Source organism: Odocoileus virginianus, chromosome 20 (genome assembly GCF_023699985.2).
Source record: "Odocoileus virginianus isolate 20LAN1187 ecotype Illinois chromosome 20, Ovbor_1.2, whole genome shotgun sequence".
Classification (NCBI taxonomy): domain Eukaryota; kingdom Metazoa; phylum Chordata; class Mammalia; order Artiodactyla; family Cervidae; genus Odocoileus; species Odocoileus virginianus.
The window spans coordinates 4,625,630-4,646,887 of NC_069693.1; the positions used below are offsets into that span (position 1 = coordinate 4,625,630).

The 21,258-nt window shown below is 47.1% G+C and overlaps 2 protein-coding genes across 3 annotated transcripts in view; both read right to left on the reverse strand.

Moving 5' to 3' along the window:
• The window catches only part of LOC110121542 (cationic amino acid transporter 3-like), a 139,154-nt gene extending 123,969 nt beyond the window's left edge, over positions 1–15,185 (reverse strand). Inside the window, exons 1-3 of the mRNA XM_070451573.1 lie at positions 14,721–15,185; positions 14,523–14,626; positions 13,707–13,779 (exon numbers count right to left, since the gene is read on the reverse strand). The gene's annotated coding sequence lies outside the window, so the exon portion shown is untranslated. The remainder of the gene's footprint in view (positions 1–13,706; positions 13,780–14,522; positions 14,627–14,720) is intronic.
• LOC110124576 (cationic amino acid transporter 3-like) lies at positions 1,977–13,689 on the reverse strand. Of its 2 annotated transcripts, XM_070450388.1 has the most exons (11): positions 10,697–13,684; positions 9,948–10,106; positions 6,090–6,261; positions 5,770–5,882; positions 5,387–5,600; positions 5,080–5,219; positions 4,876–4,978; positions 4,499–4,698; positions 4,136–4,302; positions 3,757–3,865; positions 1,977–3,590 (listed from the first exon to the last, which is right to left on the reverse strand). In XM_070450388.1, the coding sequence occupies exons 1-11, from the start codon at positions 11,073–11,075 to the stop codon at positions 3,508–3,510; spliced, it is 1,839 nt and encodes a 612-aa protein (XP_070306489.1). In that variant the 5' UTR covers positions 11,076–13,684; the 3' UTR covers positions 1,977–3,507. The 2 variants fall into 2 exon arrangements, with proteins under 2 accessions (XP_070306489.1, XP_070306490.1); XM_070450389.1 differs by lacking the exons at positions 1,977–3,590; positions 3,757–3,865 and having other exon boundaries at positions 4,244–4,331; positions 10,697–13,689.
• Positions 15,186–21,258: the final 6,073 nt, after the last annotated feature.

The following is a 21,258-nucleotide window of genomic DNA, read 5'->3' on the forward strand; positions in this document are numbered from 1 at the left end:
AAGGTGCATCCAGTCAGAGCTATGGTTTTTCCAGTGGTCACGTATGGATGTGAGAGTTGGACTGTAAAGAAAGCTGAGTGCTGAAGAATTGACGCTTTTGAACTGCGGTGCTGGAGAAGACTCTGGAGAGTCCCTTGGACTACAAGGAGATCCAACCAGTCCACCCTAAAGGAAATCAGTCCTGAATATTCATTGGAAGGACTGATGCTTAAGGACTGAAACTCCAATATTTTGACACCTGGTGCGAAGAGCTCACTCATTGGAAAAGACCCTGATGCTGGGAAGACTGAAGGCAGGAGGGGAAGGGAAAGACAGATGGTTGGATGGCATCACCAACTCGATTGACATGAGTCTGAGCAAGCTCCGGGAATTGGTGATGGACAGGGAAGCCTGGCGTGCTGCAGTCCATGAGGTCGCAGAGTCAGACACGACTGAGCAACTGAACTGAACTGAGTTGAGCTGCTCTTACAACTCACCAGGCTGCCTTCTGGAAACCTGTCTTTGGATTTTTAGAAGGGGGCACTAGACCTCAAGTCTGCGGGCACCCTCGCCCGTAGCCGGGGCTGGTTTTCTGAGCCTGCCCCTTCCCTACCAGAGCTGCCATGGGCGCTGCAGGGGGCGGGTCCCACAAGGAGCCCCCGGAGAGTTGGGGGGGGGGGGTATAGACCGAGCACCCGGGCACTGAGGGTGCCTGGGGACCCAGAAGGGAGGTTCTGGGGGGGTGGTGCTCCCAGAAGCTCCTCAGTGAACTGCCTGCAGGGAGCGGTCCCTTTCACGCCCTTCGCAGTGTTTATCAGCCTCTTTACCAAAACCCTTCCTCAAACCCTTCCTCTCCCTCGTCATGGGGGTCCCCCCTCAGGTCTCTGGTGCTGCTGGAGAGAACCGGGTGTCCCCAGCGATGTCTGCAGAATTCGGGCAGCTTTTTCTGTGGTGGGAGGTCAACCCCGTGGGATGTTTCCTTGTGGGGAGGAGGGGAAAGCGTTTGCTATGTGAGCCTTGATCAGACTCCTTTTTGTTTTTTTACGCCAGAATCCTCCCCTGCTCAGTGAAGGCTGCATGTGTAATCAATCCGTTCAGTCCTGTCTGACTCTTTGTGACCCCATGGACTGTAGCCCACCAGGCTCCTCTGTCCATGGGGTTCTCCAGGCAAGAATCCTGGAGGGGGTTGCCATGTCCTCCTCCAGGGGGTCTTCCCAACCTAGGGGTCGAACCTGTGACTCCCGTGTCTGCTTCTTTGGCAGACGGGTTCTCTACTGCTGAGCCATGGGAGAAGCTCCTAGTGAAGGCTGACCTTCTGTGAATCCCCTCCCTTGCACGGAATCTCTAGGTCAGTATCTGGGTTCCCATGACCACCATCACCATGACCACCACCACCGCTGGCAGCATCACCCCCAGAGGGGCCTGGGCAGGTTCCCTGGCGCTGCAGGTTCCGCAGCCCATAGCGAGGTCTGTCGGCCTGTGACCCGGACGCACAGACGGACAAGACTCCTCCAGGGCTCCTGGGGCAGATGGCGCTGTGTTCCCCACACCCACAGAGATGCCTTTCCTCCTGAGTGGATGTCTAAGTCACTGTTTGTTTCCTTATTGAAATAGACTTGGTTTATGATATTAGTTTTAGATACACTGCATAGCGATTTGGTATTTTTACAGATGCTGTATATTATATGTGGAATCTCAAAAAATAATACAAATGAGTGTATATAGCAAAATAGAAACCGCCTCACCTAACTAACTAGTGGCGATCTGTGAAGAGAGGGAAGCGGGAAGGGGCAAAGTGGGGGTATGAGATTAAGAGATACAAATTACTATATATAAAATACATGATCAGTTAGGGTATGTTGTGGAGCACAAGGAATTATAGTCATTTTTCTGTAGTAACTTCCACTGGAGTATCATCTGTAAAATACCAAATCACTGTGCTGTATATTTGAAACTAGTGTTATGTTGTAAATCAATGCTACTTCAATTTTTTTAAGTTGATAGCAATTTACAAATTTATTTATTTTTAATTGGCTATAATTCAATTTTTAAAACTACTGGTATAACATAGTTCACAATTGTTTACTTTTTGTTTTTAACTAGAAAGTAAAGTTTTTAAGGGCTAAGAATTCTGATTAATACATGTAATTAAAGCAACTAAAATTAAAAAGGCAAACACATTTGTGTGCAAGGAAATGTTTCAAACGTTATAAGGAAAACTCTTCATCCTACTCCGTCTGTATTTTAATTCATCTAATAACTTGTTTCTCAGTTTCTTGACCTCCATCCCTTCTTCACTCTATTGCAGTGTTCATCCCCACAAACAAGCCTCTACTTCATTATTATCAATATCCTGAAGGTCCATAATCTCAATTTCAAGCACCCTGTTCTGCAATAACTCTTTATCATGTCTATCCAGTTTTGCCTCCTATCTTTCAGTTACACTCAATTGTAACCTTTTGTCAGCCAACCATTACTTACCACTTCTTTTCTGCACCTCTGACAATGCAGGTGTTTTTCTTTATGAGTTAAGAACTTTCCTTCATCAACTCTAGTATGTAACTCTAAGAGTTTGTGACAGAAAACTGGAGAAAAAAAAATCATCTCCCCAATGTTACACTACGTTTCAGTAAATCTGGGGGGAGAGGGAAAATTGATCATTTCTTTCTATCGTGATGAAAAGAGCCACTTTATCTGTTATTTTTCTCCTCTTCCTAAAGTCTGCTTCATTTGATAGTAACAGCTGCCTGGGTTCCTCGTGCCACTGTTTGCAAAGGGTATCTGTTCCATTCCCTTAACTTCCAGCTTGTTTGCGTCCTAGTATTTCAGGTGCAGCACTGGACACATCATACAGGTACGTGCCTTTCCTCCCCCTGTGGCGATATTTGTGTGTTTGCTGGAAAGAGCCCCAAGTAAGAACATCTTTAACATTTGTTTACTGTTGGTTATGCCGGGTCTTCGCTGCTGCACCTGGACGCTGCTCGAGCTGCGGGCACGGGCTGCTCAGTGCGGTAGCTTCCCTTGCTGCGGAGCCTGGGCCGTGGGCTTCATGGGCTCAGGAGCTGTGGCACGCGGGCCCAGCTGCCCGTGACATGTGGAATTCTCCTGAACCACAAATTGAATCAGTATCTCCTGCACTGGCAGGCCGATTCCCAAGCCCTGGGCCCCCAGGGAAGTCCCGAGCAAGAGCTTCTTGTGTGCAGGTGGATATTTTATTTCTTCCTCTAGTTGCTGACTACTTTGTTGTACATTCTTTGTGAAATGTCATCTTGCTGCACACTTAACAAACCAGGCACTATTTTCTATGTGTGTTATGCTTTGAAAAGAGTATTAAAAATTAGACAATTTTAAGGTCGTTTCTCCACTGGCAATAAATATAGGTCCGCAAATGCATTTCACGTTCACACATCACAGAGGCTCAAAGTATCTTGTGGACTAGCAGATCCTCCAGTGCATGGAGGGACTCCACACAGCAGCTGTTTCCTGTGGTTAAGACCATTCATCACTAGGGGTATTTTTGTCAAGAGTCTAGGAGGTGGGGGCTGGTGGCTGTGGCTCATTGTTCTCCTCTAAGCTGTGTCTGATTCCATATCCAAAGTATATGGCAAGTCCTAGTAGGGAAATGAGACAGTGAGGAGGAAAGGCAGGCACTCTCCTCGCTCACAAATGCCCAACAGGCCTCCATTATGGCATCTGACACAGTGATGGGGAGAGTTGGTAGGAAGAGGCTTGTATTCAGTCACTCAAGAGGCCTCTTTATCCCAGAAAGGTACTTACCAATGGCATTCCAGACACTAAATTGGGCCCATGTCTGAGAGGTCATCTGCATCATCAGGTAAATGTTCACGAAGATGCTCACCAGTGGGAGGACAGGCAGAGCAGGGACCTGTGGGCAGAGTCAGTTCATCCCTGAACACAGCCCAGACGTCTGAAAGGGAGACCGTTCCCCCCGTGGGCGGGACAAGTTCAGTCCAATTCAGGCTGTGTGGTCAGTGCCTATTGAGCCTGGTTTCTAAAGCACTGAGTGTGGATCAGGGAAGAGTCCATTGGTTTCAGCAACTCCCCTTCTTCCCTGGTCCAGCGAAGGATGTTTAGACTTAAAGCACACAGACCTGCTTCACTCAAGGTGGACACTTTGAACACATAGGTCACCTACCCTGAACGTAAGAGGAGAGGGGTCCTGGGGCTGCCTCCAGATGATGACCGTGACCCCAGTGATGAGCAGCAGCAGCAGCACCGCCACTGCTGTGAGCACGGGATCTCCAGAGAACACACGTCTGGGCCACTGGGCCAGGATCAGGCTCAGGATGGTCAGCAGGAGAACTGCAAGGGTCAAGGTGGAGGAGAACAGGCTGGACCCAGAAGACAGACGTCAGGACCTCGGGTCACACCCCTCCCTGAAACCACCAACATCAGGAAGGGCCATCCTATCTCCCAAACTCCTCAACTGACAAGATACACACTCTCACTCCATCCTGTCAATTTCAGAACATGAGTAAAGGGAAACCCCACTGCTCACCAAGCAGGAAGGCACATCCATAGACAATCTGACCAGATTTCCAGGTGGGGATGGTGCTGGTTGGGAAACACAGGCTCTTTAGAATGTTTGAGGTTCCTGCTTCAGGTACAGAGTCCAAAGGACTTCCTTCAACTCCAAACTTCATCTCAATTTTCTCTTTTGTTTTCTCATTCTTATTTAAATTCTGATCTGGCTGGTACCTGAATTAGAGGTTTAAAGGCGGTATTAACAGTAGCCCCCATTCACACAACATCAGGTTGTCTACTCCACTTATTTCCTCTCTTGAACAATCAGAAGGCAGCATGACACAGACCAGGATGACCTCCCCATCATCCCCATGACCCCAAGCCCCCCGATCAAGGTGTAGGGGGTCTCACCTGAGAACAAGGACCGAGAAACACACCATGGAGTAAGCGAGCAGGGATGCAACTGCCATGAGGTTTACAATGTCACTGAACTCAAAGAGTAATGCTGTGATCGCTAGAATGGGGGAACAAAAACAGAGGGGCTGCGATTGAGAAACCACTGCATCTGCACATAAGGGAAATGGATCAAGGAAGGAGTGAGCTTTGTTTATTCACCTGCAAGGCTTCCAGAAGACATGATGGCCATAATGGGGATTTTTGTGTGACCATAGAGTCGGGCAAGTCCCCGGAAAAGGAGCCCGTCCTCTGCCATTGCACGGATTAACCGAGACATGGGGAACATGTCACCCAGGAGGCTGGAGAGAAAGTGGAGACACGTGTGAGGACGGAGAAGCAGGAGAGACCAGGGCATCCGCTCCCTGGTCTACAGGGAGCAAGATGCCTTTCCCTCTTGTCTCTCAGTCCCACAGGCTGGGGTGCATGAGCATCTGACAGTGGATGGAGAGAAACCAGTGACACTGACCTGGACGTGAGAGCACAGAGAATGCCAACAGCCACGATGTATCTGGCAGGGCCCCAGCCTACATGGAGAAAAGCCTCGGGCAAGGGGCTGTGGTGATGAATCTGGTAGTAGGGTACCATGAGGGTGAGTGCCGCTGAGACACCAAAATAGGCCAAAAAGCACATCAGGAGTGAGATCAGGGAGATGGACCGCTGAGGCTTTAGGTCTCCTCTCTCTGCAAAAGGGGTAGAAGCAGCAGGTCAGGAAAACACCCTGGGTGAAAGCACAGAATTGCCTTCCTTCTTGGTCGTCCAAAAGCAGGCTAACCTTCTCCCAACCTCTGTGCCCAAGGGCAGCCCAAACTCTGTCCAAACCCCCGATGGGACACACGGTGACCATGTTACCTGTGGTGGTAATGGCAGCAAAACCGACAAACGCGTAGAAACACGTGGCTGCTCCTCGGAGAACCCCCTCAAAGTCAAAAGGCACAAACCCTCCAGCGCCTGGAGGGCCCAAGCTGTGGTGGGAGAAGGAGCAAGAAAGAACGTGGGTGAGGTGGGTTCAGCCATCACTTCTGGGCTCTTCCCTCAATACCACAAACTCTGGGCTGCAAGAAACCCACCATCCGGATCCACCAGCCTGGGTCTCTTTAGTCCCCACAAATTCTCAGCTCTGACTCCCCTACACACACACATGTTAATATGACCAAGGGTACGCTCCTAACCTATGAGTGAATACAGCTGTGGCCAATTCGTAGTCCTGTTCTGTGAGCTTCCAGTTGTGCAGGTCTCCCTTAATGAAGCCAGAGATGATGATGAAGCTGAGAACCGACAGGTTGATGCCCGTGAACACTCTGTAAACCCAGGCTGACTCAGGAACGCCCAGAGCGAGTAGTACTGGAGGAGAGAGGGAATATGAGACATGCACAGTAACTAAGTCCACAGAGACGGAAAGCAGCCTCAGGGGCTGGGGTGTGAGGTGGGGCGGATGGACCGTGACTGCTCAGTGGGTACAGAGTGTCTTTTAGGGGAGATGAACGTGTTTGAAGCTCGATGCAGGTGGTGGCTGGACAACATTGTGAATGTACTAGCGCCCCTGAACTGTCCCCATAAGATAGCTCATTTCTTTTCTTATAATTTAAATTTTTTTTCATTTTATCTGTATTTGGCTGTGCTGAGTCTTCACTGTGGCATAACAGAATCTTCAGTTGTGGCGTGTGAACTCTTAGTTTCATCAAGTAGGATCTTAGTTCCCTGACCAAGGGGGGAACCTTGGTCCCCTTCACTGGGAGCAAGGAGTCTTGGCCACTGGACACCAGGGAGGTCCTAATAGTTCATCTCTTACTGTGGCGATCATCTCACAATAGGCAGTCTATCAGGTCATCACTGTGGGAATTCCCTGGTGGTCCAGTTGTTGGGAGTCTGCCGGCCAATGCAGGGGACACGGATTCCATCCCTGGTCCAGTGACATTCCACATGCCACAGACCAACTTACCCATGTGTTGTAACTACTGAGTAAGAGTTCTAGAGCCCATGCTCTGCAACATGAGAAACTGCTGAAAGGAGAAGCCCGTGTATCGCAACAAAGAGTAACCCATGTTCTCTGCAACTAGAGAAAACCTGTGAGCAGCAATGAAGACCTAGCAGCGCCAAAAAAACAACATTGTACACTTCAAACTTATTGTGCTATATGTCATTTATATCTCAGTAAAGCTGGGGGAAATAGAAAAGTGATAAATTTATGCTATGTGAATTTCCTCTCGGAAAAAAAAAAAACAACAACTTTGTCTCAGTACCAAGAAGAAAATATGTTCCCCAAAGAAAAAGAAAGGCAAAAAAGCAAAATGGCTGGCTGAGGAGGCCTTACAAATAGCTGGGAAAGAAAGAGAAGTGAAAAGCAAAGGAGGAAAGGAAAGATATGCCCATTTGAATGCAGAGTTCCAAAGAATAGCAAGGAGAGATAAGAAAGCCTTCCTTAGTGATCAATGCAAAGAAATAGAGGAAAACAACAGAATGGGAAAGACTAGAGATCCCTTCAAGAGAACTAGAGATACCAAGGGAACATTTCATGCAAAGTGGGCTCAATAAAGGACAGAAATGGTATGGACTTGACAGAAGCAGAAAATATTAAGAAGATGTGCCAAGAATACACAGAAAAACTGTACAAAAAAGATCTTCATGACCCAGATAATCACAATGGTGAGATCACTCACCTAGAGCCAGACATCCTGGAATGTGAAGTCAAGTGGGCCTTAGGAAGCATCACTATGAACAAAACTAGTGGAGGTGATGGACTACCAGTTGAGCTATTTCAAATCCTGAAAGATGATGCTGTGAAAGTGCTGCACTCAATATGTCAGCAAATTTGGAAAACTCAGCAGTTTCCCACAGGGCTGGAAAAGGTCAGTTTTCATTCCAACCCCAAAGAAAGGCAATGCCAAAGAATGTTCAAACTACCGCACAATTGCACTCATCTCACATGCTAGTAAAGTAATGCTCAAAATTCTCCAAAACAGGCTTCAACAATACATGAACCATGAACTTCCCGACATTCAAGCTGGGTTGTGAAAAGGCAGAGGAACCAGAGATCAAATTGCCAACATCTGCTGGATCATCAAAAAAGCAAGAGAGTTCCAGAAAAATGTCTATTTCTGCTTTATTGACTATGCCAAAGCCTTTGTGTGGATCACAATCAACTGTGGAAAATTCTGAAAGAGATGGGGATACCAGACCACCTCACCTTCCTCTTCAGAAATCTGTATGAAGGTCAGAAAGCAACAGTTAGAATTGGACATGAAAAAACAAACTGGTTCCAAACAGGAAAAGGAGTACGTCAAGGCTATAAATTGTCACCCTGTTTATTTAACTTATATGCAGTGTACATCATGAGAAATGCTGGGCTGGAGGAAGCAGAAGCTGGAATCAAGATTGCTGGGAGAAGTATCAATAATCTCATATATGCAGATGACACCACACTTATGGCAGAAAGTGAAGAAGAACTAAAGAGCCTCCTGATGAAAGTGAAAGAGGAGAGGGAAAAGTTGGCTTAAAGCTCAACATTCAGAAAACTAAGATTATGGTATCTGGTCCCATCACTTCATGGCAAATAGATGGGGGAAAAGTGGAAAGAGTGGCTGACTTTATTCTTTTGGGATCCAAAATCACTGCAGATGGTGACTGCAGCCATGAAATTAAAAGACGCTTACTCAGTGGAAGGAAAGTTATGAGCAACCTAGATAGCATATTAAAAAGCAGAGGCATTACTTTGCCAACAAAGGTCCATCTAGACAAAGCTATGGTTTTTCCAGTAGTCATGTATGGATGTGAGAGTTGGAATATTAAGAAAGCTGAGTGCCGAAGAATTGATGCTTTTGAACTGTGGTGTTGGAGAAGACTCTTGAGACTCTTGGACTGCAAGGAGATCCAACCAGTCCATCCTAAAGGAGATCAGTCCTGGGTATTCATTGGAAGGACTGATCCTGAAGTTGAAACTCCAGTAATTTGGCCACCTCATGTGAAGAGTTGACTCATTTGAAAAGACCCTGATGCTGGGAAAGATTGAAGGCAGGAGGAGAAGGGGAAGACAGAGGATGAGATGGTTGGATGACATCACCGACTCAATGGACATGAATTTGAGTAAGCTCTGGGAGTTGGTGATGGACAGGGAGGCCTGGCGTCCTGTAGCCCCTGGGGTAGCAAAGTGTTGGACACAACTGAGCAACTAAACTGAATGGAACTGAAGAAAATGATCCTCACCTGGGAGTAAATTTTATTCCCCCAATATTTAGCATGGTGGAGACATTCTGACTGTCAGAATTTGGGGAGTGGGTTTCCCTGGTATCTAGTGAGCAATGGCCAGGGATGCTACTCAGCATCCAACATTTCAGCATCCTGAAATGCAGAGAACAGCCCCCCTACCAAGGAATGAACTGGCTGGAATTGTCAAGAGGGCCAAGAGTGGGAAATGACCGTCCAGGTCTTGCCTTCCTGTCTCTCATAGCACAGGCCATCCTTTCCAGCCCTAGTCCCCGTCCCCAAGTCTTTCCAACCTCAGCTCCCCGCCCCCACACCCTACTCAGCCCATCTTTGTTTAAAAAGTGTTTTATTTAGTTAGTAACTTGGCTGAGTTGGGTCTTAGCTGTGGGATCTTTTGTTGTGACCCAAACAGCAAAGTTTGGGAATCAGTGGATAAAGAATCCGCCTGCAACACAGGAAAAGAAACACAGGAGATGGGGGTTCACTTCCTGGGTCAGGAAGATCCCCTGGAGAAGGAAATGGCAACCCACTCCAGCGTTATTGCCTGGAGAATCCCACAGATGAAAGAGACTACTGGGCTATAGTCCAAAGGGTCGGACATGACTGAGCAACTACACACACACACACACACACACACACACACACACACATTCTCCAGGTGTAGTGTGCAGGCTAAGGAGTTGGATGTAGTTGTTCTGTGGCACTTGGAGTCTTAGCTTCCTGACCAGGGATCAAATCTGTGTCCCCACATTGCAAGGAGGATTCTTAAACACTGGACCACTAGGGGAAGTCCCCTCATCCCATCTTATATCTGACCCCTGACTCACCCACGAGCAGCAGCACCAGGCCCAGTGCGAAAATGTCTGCATACTCGGCCAGGATGTAGGGCACATGCAGAGGGAAAGTTCCTTCCAATGCCTGAGAGATGTGGTCCCCGATGAGGCTGTCAAAGGCGTACCTCCAGGCCCTGGCTGTACACGCAGTGGCTGCAGCAGCAGAAGAACAAACATTCACAGACAAAATTGAACACCTAGTATGTGCCATGGGACATATTTTGGAGGAAAAAATAGACAAAATACATAATCTCAAAGATTGATTTTTTAACATGGGGTGGCAAGAGCACCATGATGATTCACAAAATAGGTTCACTATTTAATATGTTAGGAGGAGATCAATGTTTCACAAGGAAAGAAAACAGGGAGGTTGGATGAGGAGGGCTAAAAGATGAGGGTTGAAAATTTAAATCAAGTGGCATCACCCAAAAACACAAATCACTCGAAGGCAACAGCTAAGCAAAGACTTCAATATAATGAGGTGATGAGCCTGTGGGACATGCCTCCCACCCACCCATGCCTACAGTTTCCCTTCCTTCTCATTCTTAGTCCAATTATTTAAGGAAAGCAGGAGAAAGCAGAATAGAATGATGTTGTGGGGTTTTCCAGCCACTGTTACCCACTTCCCCCCACAAGTCAGGTAACAAAATGCCCATGAGTAAGACCGCAATCCTATCTCCCAGTTTCCTGACCTCAGCCCCACATGTTTCCCCCACACCTGTTGCCTGGTCCCATCACCTCACCAATGAAAAATAACAGTATGATGTTCCAGCCAACGACGAAGGCCCAGAGCTGCCCCATCGTGACGTAGCTGCAGACATAGGGAGAAGAGGAGCGTGGGACCCGGGCGTCAAACTCCACACAGCAGAGCCTGGACAGCAGGGAAGACAGGCCGGCCACCAAGAAGCAGACGACAATCGCTGGTCCAGCTACGTACTTGGCCACGGCACCAACCACGATGTACAGGCCGGCTCCCAGGTTCCTGCCCACACCCAGGAACACCAGTTCTATGGCATTCAGATGAACCACGAGACCGTCAGACTTCTTTATGGTGTCTTCCCCTCGCCTGTGAACCAGCTTCTGACCAAACTTGCGAACATACTGATGCAGCATCCTAGACATTGTTGAGGAGGCTACAATCTGCTGAGAAAACAAGACACAGAGTTGTCAAGATTGTTTATCTGTCCTTGACCCTAGGAGTTAAATTCCATGAAGTATTGGAGTGACGAGGGGCAGGTGGCAAAAGGACACATTGGGCAAGTTCTCCATCTCTGAGCTTTGCTTTCTTCAAACACAAAGAAGCCTCTTAATGTGTTTCAAAATCACTAGAAAGAGTATTTAAGGAGAAGTGATGGGGAGCAGAATCAGTTCAGTTGCTCAGTCGTGCCCAACTCTTTGCAACCCCACGGACTGCAGCATGCCAGGCCTCCCTATCCATCACCAACTCTCAGAGCTTACTCAGACTCTTGTCCATTGAGTCAGTGATGCCATCCAACCATCTCACCCTCTGTCATACCTTTCTCCTTCTGCCTTCAATCTTTCCCAGCATCAGGATCTTTTTTAGTGGGAGCAGAATACATCTTCTCAAATGTGCCCCTTTTTGACAGGTTGATGTTTTGAGCTGAAGGCAGTGAAGACCCAGCAGACTCAGGAGAAGCTCCTTGCCTCTCCCTTAACTGCTCAAAATAATGTAGATTAAAGGACCTACACCAGGAAGAGAGCTATCACCAAAGACAACTTTTTATTTCTAAAAGGATTATCTTCTGGAGTGGCAAACATTTGTTTACCAAGCACTTGTTTTTTGTTGTTCTTGTTGTCATTTGGTCACTCGGTCGTGTCCAACTCTTTGTGACCCCATGAACTGCAGCACGCCAGGCTCTTCTGTCCTTCACTATCTCCCACAGTTTGCTCAAACTCACTTTCATTGAGTCGAAGTTGCCATCCAATCATCTCATCCTCTACATCACCCCTCTCCTTCTGCCCTCAATCTTTCCCAGAAGCAGGGTGTTTTCCAACAAGTTGGCTCTTCACATCAGGTGGCCAAAGTATTGGAGCTTCAGCTTCAGCATCTGTCCTTCCAATTAATATTCAGGGTGGATTTCCTTTAGGATGGACTGGTTGGATCTCCTTGCCATCCAACGGACTCTCAAGAATCTTCCAAGCGTTTTCTCTTCCCATCTTCCTGTGGGTTCTCTTCCTCCCATTTGAAGCCCCAGATCCCTACTACTTCCTTCTCCTTTGGTCAGGGGAGGATATGAGCCTCAATTGTTTGAATGTCTTTGAGTCTCAGAATTATTGCTGTGCTCTCATATGAAGCAAATTGAATTTTTTAATCTTTCTTTCTTTTTTTTTTTTTCCCGGCTGCACTGGGTCTTAGTTGCAGCACACAAGATCTTTCGTTGAGGCAGGTGAACTCAGTTGCAGCATACGGGGTCTAGTTCCCTAACCAGGGATTGAACCCAGGCCCTCTGCAATGGGAGCGTGGAGTCTTAGCCACTGAACCACCAGGGAAGTGCCTGTTTGCCTGTCTTATGTCAGTTTAATTATTAAACCAGCCAAAGAGCTTAGAAAAGGAAATTTCTGTCCCTACAGAAGCAAAACCTTTCAGCACACTGCCTGGTTCACAATATCTGCTTAACGGGTATTATCTGAGTGGATAAGAACGCTGATTTCTTGGTTTTAAGCAAAATCAACCAGTTCTGCCATTTCAAATCCAGCTCTATTAATTAGCTTGTTGCTATTGCACACACTATATACCATCTTTGACCTGCTTTTCTCTGTACCGCTGGGAAAACTGTCATTATGATTGTTTCCTTCCATCCTAGATAGGGAGTAAGGGGCTTGGTGATCAGAATTCACAGACTCCACATGTTTACATGACGAAGATCCTGAAACCTGGTAGCTTCCTGTTTTGTTGCCTGCAGAGTGACATGGAATAGGGACTCTGCTTTGGGGCAGAAGGAGATGGAATTTTTAGGGAGGGACAGACTCAAGCCCAACTCAAAGCATCACAGCAGAGTGGCCTCCCAACTAATTGCCTGGAGGGACGAGGGACTAACCTTTACTCTGAATCAGGAATGACAGGACTATTTCCTGCTGCTTTGGGGTGTGAAATGTCCCCTCACTACACTGCTCTGCAGGGCTAGGATGACCCAGTGACCACGAGTCACCATCAGGGGGCTTCCATCCCTGATACTCTGAAGTCCAAGTTTAGCATTTTGGTTCAGAGCAAGCATTCAGAGAGCCAGGACACTCTGATTAGAATCTTGGCTCCTCGAACACTACTGTGCCTTTGAGCAAGTCATTTACTTCTCTGGACCTGTGTTTCCTTCTTGCTCAAATGCTGCTGATGAACCCTTGTGCACTGTGAGTAGGAATGTAAGGTTCTCTAAAAAAGCTAAAAATGGAATTACCACATGATCCAGCAATTCCACTGCTGGGTGTACACCCAAAAGAACTGTAAATAGGTTCTCAAAGAGACAGTTGCACACCTATATTCATATCAGCATTAATCCCAATAGCTGAAAGCTGGAAGCAACCCAGATGTCCAACCTCAAAGAAATGGATAAACATGATGAGGTCTATACATGCATTGAATATTACAGTTTCATTTTCTAAACTTAGTTATGAGTCAGGTATTATAAAACTCACTGGTTTATAATCAACAGTTTTAATAAGTAGAAGTTTCATTCCATTCCCCACCCCCCCATTCTCAGGAATTAGAAATTATTAGATTAAATAAGAGTAACGTACTTGAGAGCACTGGTCTTAGGCACAGGGATAGTCTTGTTCTTCTAGCAGGACATGTTCTCTCAGCGTCACAATTCTGAAAAAAAAAAGTATTTTAAAAGCTTGCTTTCTCTAATCACACATGCAAAAAGAACCAGTTTTTTTTGTCTTTTTTGTTCAGAGAGGTTGTTTTTGTTGTTTGTTTCCCCCAATTGCAAAAAGTTTTATCTTAGCCAGTTTTCTCTGAAGTCCAGAGAATTCTGTGGTCACACCATGTCATAATAAAATGTCAGCTTTCTTTTCTCTAGTCAGTTTTACAGCTAAAACTTAGGCCAGATTGTGCTCAAATTGGCCCAGATAAGAATGGCAGACTGGCTGATAAAGTGGCTGTCCCAGCAAGAATCGTCCCTCTGGGGAGATGGGGTCTTAGTTTGATCAGATGAGGGAGAACGAGATGGCAGAGGAGCAGGTGGACATGGAGTTCGTCTCTCTCCAGAGATACATCAGGAAGACACCTTCAGACACAGGAGATCTTGCAGAACGGCAGCTGAGAGCAGGCAGGAGCACCTGGCCACCGGAGAAGAATATATAGAACCACACAAAACTCTGTAGGGTGAAGGAAGTGGGAGGAAAAGAGGAGAGTGAATAGGACTGGACCTGCCCTCAGAGGCTGGGGGGACTGAAGCAGGGGTCCATTCCCCACACAGGTGCCCTTGGAGGGTGAGGAAACTGTTCGGGGGACAGAGGAGAAGCATTTGAGGCTGAGGGTGAAGCAGCAGATCTGTGAGAGTCTGAATGGGATGAGGATCACAGAGAAATCCTTGCCGCAGCCATACATACCCCAGAGAAGGACGCAAGTCCCCTAGAAGGCGCAGGGCTTGGAGCTGGAGCGCAGGGATTGTGGAGCGATCCCAGCCGTTGACTTGCAGCTGTTGACTTGCCGCCTGAGGGGATGTGGGGAGGAGGTGGAAGTGGGAAACGCCTGTGCAGGAAACCAGGGCAGCCGGGGAGGCAGGGCGATCCTGACGAGTCACTCACAAGGGTGGAACCATCGCTGTAGCCTCTCTGTCCCCACACGTCAGCCCTGGACAGTGGAAGACCCCAGAGAGAGGCTGGCCTGTTACTGCCTTCACAGGGGAGGGAGCCAGGAGCAGTAGAGAAGGACCGGCCACAGAGGCGATCTGACTGCAGCTGCCAGAGGCCAGGACGAGACCCTGGGAGAACCAGAGCTCCCTCGGCTGAGACAGCTGGGGTCCCTGCACACTCGGCGACCCGAGAGTTCCCACGATCCAAGCAGCTGAGCCACCCCCACGCTGGATCCCCACTGGGGCTGAGCTGCCAGAGGCTAGAAAAAGCCCTTTCCTGCAGCCCTAGGTGCCAGTTCCCCTGAGCACCTGGTGCCCCAGGCCCTGCTACCCCAGCAGCTGCAGCCCCCGCACCCCGTCCTCTCTGGGGTGGACCCACACCCTCCAGGGCAGCCTCAGCAGCAAAGCCCCGTGGAGGACTCACAGGCAGAGGTGGAGACGCAGCCACAGCGGAAACCCAGGGGCAGTGCGGCTGAGGAGGGGAACTCAGAACCTTCCCACCTGCTGCACAAGTTGCAGATTGAATCCACTCGATCAAGGAGCAGACTCTGTGTCTCTGAATATATGAAAGGACACCGAGCGCTCCCGCAGAAGAAAACACACAGCTCTGGCAGCTGTGGACCTTGGCGGCAAGAACAGCAGGAATAGTTTAGAGTTCAGTTTAGAGTCTGGGCTGCCCACGCAGCAGGGCCAGAGACCAAAACAGTCTTGAAGGGCATCCCGGGGAGGCGAGGTGCACGGAAACTCCCAGCGAGGGAAAGGATGCTGACAGCTGAGATCCAACGAAAACATTTAGTATTTGTGTATTTTGACTAGTTCTGAAGTTGCTTCTGGATTTTTTCTTTTTTTCCCCACTCTATTGCTGTAGTAGTTGACTTTATTAGTACTGTTAAATCTGCTTAAGCTTTTGAGAATTTTTTAACCACACGCTTTACTTCCTGTTTATACTTCTGCCTCTATGTTGGCCTTCTGTGGTCCTATGGGGTTTTCCTTTTTAATTCTTAAAGTTTCAGATTTTATTATTATTATTTTTCTACATTTATTCTTTGGCTTTTCTTGTTGCTATTTTCCTGTTGCAAAGGAATATTAAAGCATATTAAGTTATGCGTTAATATATATAAATCTTTATCTACCTCTACTTAGCTTTGGTTTCTCTATTCTTTCTTCTTCTTTTTTTTCTCACCATGTTTGTTAGGTTGTTTTCTTTCCTTTGCTTTATTCCCCAGTTGGCACCTTGATGTGGTTTTATTTTCTGGCTTGTGCTTTAGTTAGCTTTGTGTGTAACTGTTGGCTATCATTTTTGGTTCCATTTGCTAGCCGGGTCCGTTTCTTGTAATTTATTTATTTAATTTTTGACGGTTTTGGTTTTGTTTATGGGTTGTGTGTGTGTATTCCATTTTTTTCATTTGGCTGATCAGAACAATCTGAAGGAGCAAGGGAACTTGCAGGTGTGGGGAAAGCTTGATTTCCTCCCCCCCTGAGATTTGTGGGAAGATTGAAGGGGATCATTTAGAATGTAGGGGGGTTAACCTCCATCCATGTTCCCATACTTTGGCAATGTAGATCTAATTGTAGGACAGTATTATGATCTAGAGACCAAATTTTTTCATGCCCCAACTTAAATAAAGGCCAGGCAACATTGCAGCAAAGCCTAGTTTTCCTTTTCCCAGCCTCTCTGCATTAGAAAGGGATTCTCCATGGTGAGCAGCCTGCAACCAAGAACTGCACTCTTGGAAATAAAGTCCTGCATCCCAGAAGCATTCCTGGCAGTAGAAGGAGTGTTGGTGTTAGTCGCTCAGTCATGTCTGACTCTTGGCAGCCCCATGGACTGTAGCCCACCAGGCCCCTCTGTCTATGGGACTTCCCAAGCAAGAATACTGGAGGGGGTTGCAATTCCCTTCTCCAGGGGATCTTCCCAATCCAGGGATCAAACTCGGGTCTTCTGCATTGCAAGGAGATTCTTTACTGTCTGAGCTACCAGGGAAGCCAGGAGCATTCCTAGGGGGCAGATCAGAGTGTTTTCTGGATTTCCCTTGAATCCTGTGCTTGGTGGGATTTTGAGCATCCTCTGCTCTACCTTTGATCCCTGACAAGACATCTCTGGTGGGCCAGTCCCTCCTGGGAGGCATTGCCAAGGCTTTCCTGAGAGGCGTCTTTTGCAGCAATGAGGTCTGCTGGAACGTGGCCCACCCAGCAGACTGTCCCTTGCCCGGAGTGAGGGGGGACTTGCCGAAGGGCCTGAGGGCCTGGAGGCAGGAGGATTCTCAGAGGATTTGTGGGCACCGGCCATGGTGGGAGATTAAACAGCAAGAGCACCCCAAGTCTATCACCCTGTTTGTCTGGCATCTGGGGTAAAACTGAAGGGGACATAAAGTTTAGGTGAAAAAGAAATCTTGTTTCTTGTGTAATGTAGGAAAGGAAATCACAGGAAAAAAAAATTAGAGAAAGGCAGTGTTTGTGGTGGTGGGCTGCTTGGGGAGAAATACGTTAGAAGACAGTGGGGCCGGGGGATAAAGTGTGGGTGTAGCAGGGAGCGATTTGTTGGAGGTGGTGGGAGGTGAGCTAAGGCTCCCAGCACCTTGCTTGCAACACTGATGAAGGCAGGGACATGCTGGGGGTGTAGTTTAGCATAGTGAGAGAGAGGGAGAGGGGACAGAGAAAAAACAGAACTTGGGCTCCTTCACTGAGTGGATCTAGATTGAAAACTGTGGGTTTTAGAAAGAAACAAAGCAGAGAGTGAGAGCCAGTTCTCATGGAGAGAGAAAGAGACTCAGAAGTCTCCAGCCAACAGTTTGGGATGACCTGCTTTACCTTGAAATCCCAGGTTTCAGCATCAATGATCTTGGAGAGAGTCAGCCGTGAGTTGTGGTTTGAAGCCCAGGAATTGGACCCGGAGGAGCCTAGATGAAAACCAGGAACCCTAGCCACTCGTCTACCAGGGGCTAGAGGCTCAAAACAAGGTTCCCCCAGCTTTTGCCCTCATTGAAAAATGCATTTCTCAAGGAGGCAAAAACTGTAAAAAACGAAAACAGGTAGAATGTTTGTTATAGAGACTCAGCCCAACAAGCAGGAGAGCACACAGTTTGTTCAGTTAAGACAGAAGCAAGGCAGTTAGACACCCAGAAAGGGTTTGGGGATTCCCCCGCTCCATGAGGAGGAGTTCTGAGTTAATCTGCCCTTCAAGATGCTTGGAAGGTCATCACGGCTGGAGATGAAACGGGGGACAGGAAGACCTCTGTGCCTGGGAGGCCCTCTAGAGCTGACAGGAAATTGCTATGTAACAGAGGGCTCAGCCCTGTCTCTGTGATGACCTAAAGGGTGGGTTGGGAGAGGGGAGGGAGGCTCAAGGGGGAGGATATATGTATAATTATGGCTAAATTGCATTGTTGTATGACAGAAACCAGCACAACATTGTAAAGAAACTATCCTCCCATTAAAAAATTAATTAAGCAGAAAAAGTTCTATGGGACTCTCACACATAACAAATCAAATTTGTTAATTTGTCTCATGTCAGATTAATTATTAGATCAGCCAGCCAAACAACCTAGAAAGCAAGGGTTTTTGCTTCTTCAGAAGCAGAAGATTCCAGCACAGTCTCAGGTACACTTAGCAGCTGCTTAATCAGTAAAAGTTGAGTGCATAAGAATGACAATTTTTTCACTGAAATCAACCTGCTCTGCTGGTTCACATTCAAACTCCCACACCTCTCAGCTGGTCTGATTTTGCACAAAGTACCTACTGTCTCTGTCCTGCTGTCCTGTGTAATTCAGGGGAGGTTATTATCATCATTATTCCCTGCCTTCCTGGATAGGGACGAAGTGTCTTTAAGGGGCTTGCTGATCAGAGACCTTAGACTCCACACATTTCTTCACCAAGGATCCTGAAAACTGGTAGCTTTCGGTTTCACTGTTTGCAGACTGAGATGAAATGGGAACTCTGCTTTGGGGCAGAATGAATTGGAATTTGTAGGGAGGGACAGACTCCAACACAGCTCGGTCAAATCATCAAACCAGAGTGACCTCTTTCTTTCTTTTCTCCTTTAAAAATTTTTTTTATTTTGTATTGGGGTATCAGTTCAGTTCAGTCTCTCAGTCATGTCTGACTCTTTGTGACCCCATGAACTGCAGTGTGCCAGGTGTCCCTGTCCATCACCATCTCCCGGAGTTTACCCAAACCCATGTCCATTGAGTCGGTGATGCCATCCAACCATCTCATCCTCTGTTGTCCCCTTCTCCTCCTGCCTTCAGTCTTTCCCAAAGTCAGGGTCTTTTCCAATGAGTCAGCACCTCTCATCACATGGCCAAAGTATTGGGGTATAGCGGATTAAGAATGTTGTGACAGTTTCAGGTGAAAAGAGAAGGGATTCAGCCATTCATATTCATGTATCCATTCTCTCCCAATGCCTGACCACCTGCCCCCACCCCCCAGAGCAGCCTGTCTCTGATTTACTTCACTCTGTGTGACAGGACCTATTGTATATTAATGCAAATATATGGAATCTTAAAAAAGAAATGGTATTGAACCTATTTACAGGTTAGGAATGGAGGAGCAAATGTAGAAAATGGACTTTTGGACACAGGGCACAGCGGGGCATCGACACACACATGGCCATGTGTAAAATAGATTTCTAGTGGGAAGCTGCTGTATAGCGCAGGGGGCTCAGCTGGGGGCTCTGTGAGGACGGAGAGGGTGGGTGGGGGTGGGAGGGACGAAGAAGGGAGATCCAGGATGGAGGGGTTATATGTGTACATATGGCTAATTCAGGTTGTTGTACAACAGTGTTTACAACACAACATTGTGAAGCAATTATATTCCAACAAAACCCCCAAAAACCTGCCTGGAGGGAGAGAGGTCTAGTCTCCATTCTGAATCAGCAATGGCAGGACCCTGTTTCCTGCTCTTTGAGGCATGAAACACACCTCACTACAGGGCTCTGTGCGGCTCGACTGACCCAGTTAACAGAAGTCGCCTGCCAGGAGGCTTCCACCAGTGTTACTCCAAAGTCCAAGGTTAGCACTTTGGTTCAGAGCAAGCATTCAAAGAGCCAGGAACCTCTGATTAGAATCTTGGTTCCACCAACACCATGTGCCCTTGAGGAAGTCATTTAGTTCTCGGGACCCGTGTTTTCTTCTTGTTTAAATTCTGCTGATGAGCCCTTGTGCATGTCAAATGGCCCACCTGCTCTGGAGAACATATGGTGCTTACTCCAAAGTTAAAAATAATTTGCAATAATCCAGCAATTGCACTTTAGCAAGTACACCCAAAAGAAATGAAAATAGATTCTCAAAGAGATATTTGTACACCCAGGGTCAAAGCAGCGTTATTCATAGGAGCTGAAAGTTGAAAATTAAAGTCGCTCAGTCGTATCTGACTCTTTGCAACCCCACTGACTGTAGCCTGCCAGACTCCTCTAACCACAGGATTTTCCTGGCAAGTTGGAAAGTTGAAAGTTGGAAACAACACAAACATTCATCCATGAAGGAATGGATAAACACAAGATAGTCTATACCCACAGTGGAATATTACTAAGCCTTAAAAGGCAGGAACTTCCGGCGCATGCTACCATGTGGAGGTACTTTGAGGACATTATGATGAATGACCTAAGCCAGTCACAAAAATACAAATATCACATGATTCCACTTCTATGAAGTACTGAAAGAGTCAAAGTCAGGGAGACAAATGTGGAATGCTGGTTGGCCAGGGGCTGAGGTAAAGGGGGAACTGGGGAGTTGTTTTTTTTTTCCCCATTTATTTTTATTAGTTGGAGGCTAATTACTTTACAATATTGTAATGGTTTTTGCCATACATTGACATGAGTCAACCATGGATTTACATGTATTCCCCATCCTGATCTCCCCTCCCACCTCCCTCTCCACCCGATCCCTCTGGGTCTTCCCAGTGCACCAGCCCTGAGCACTTGTCTCATGTATCCAACCTGGGCTGGTGATCTGTTTCACCCTTGATAATATACATGTTTCAATGCTGTTCTCTCTAAACATCCCACCCTCGCCTTCTCCCACAGAGTCCAAAAGTCTGTTTTGTATATCTGTGTCTCTTTTTCTGTTGCATATAGGGTTATCGTTATCATCTTTCTAAATTCCATATATATGTGTTAGTATACTGTATTGGTCTTTATCTTTCTGGCTTACTTCACTCTGTATAATGGGCTCCAGTTTCATCCATCTCATTAGAACTGACTCAAATGAATTCTTTTTAATTGCTGAGTAATATTCCATGGTGTATATGTACCACAGCTTCCTTATTCATTCATCTGCTGATGGGCATCTAGGTTGCTTCCATGTCCTGGCTATTATAAACAGTGCTGCAATGAACATTAGGGTGCACGTGTCTCTTTCAGATCTGGTTTCCTCGGTGTGTATGCCCAGCAGTGGGATTGCTGGGTCATATGGCAGTTCTATTTCCAATTTTTAAAGAAATCTCCACACTGTTTTCCATAGCGGCTGTACTAGTTTGCATTCTCACCAACAGTG

What these genes read in the sequence shown, in the direction of transcription:
- LOC110124576 (XM_070450388.1), bottom strand. Translation starts at nt 11,075, where the DNA reads ATGTCTAGGATGCTGCATCAGTATGTTCGCAAGTTTGGTCAGAAGCTG. An exon ending in CATACTGTTATTTTTCATTG is followed by an intron (nt 10,107 to 10,696) that starts GTGAGGTGATGG and finishes CTGCTGCTGCAG; the next exon opens with CCACTGCGTGTACAGCCAGG. An exon ending in CCTGGTGCTGCTGCTCGTGG is followed by an intron (nt 6,262 to 9,947) that starts GTGAGTCAGGGG and finishes TCTCTCCTCCAG; the next exon opens with TACTACTCGCTCTGGGCGTT.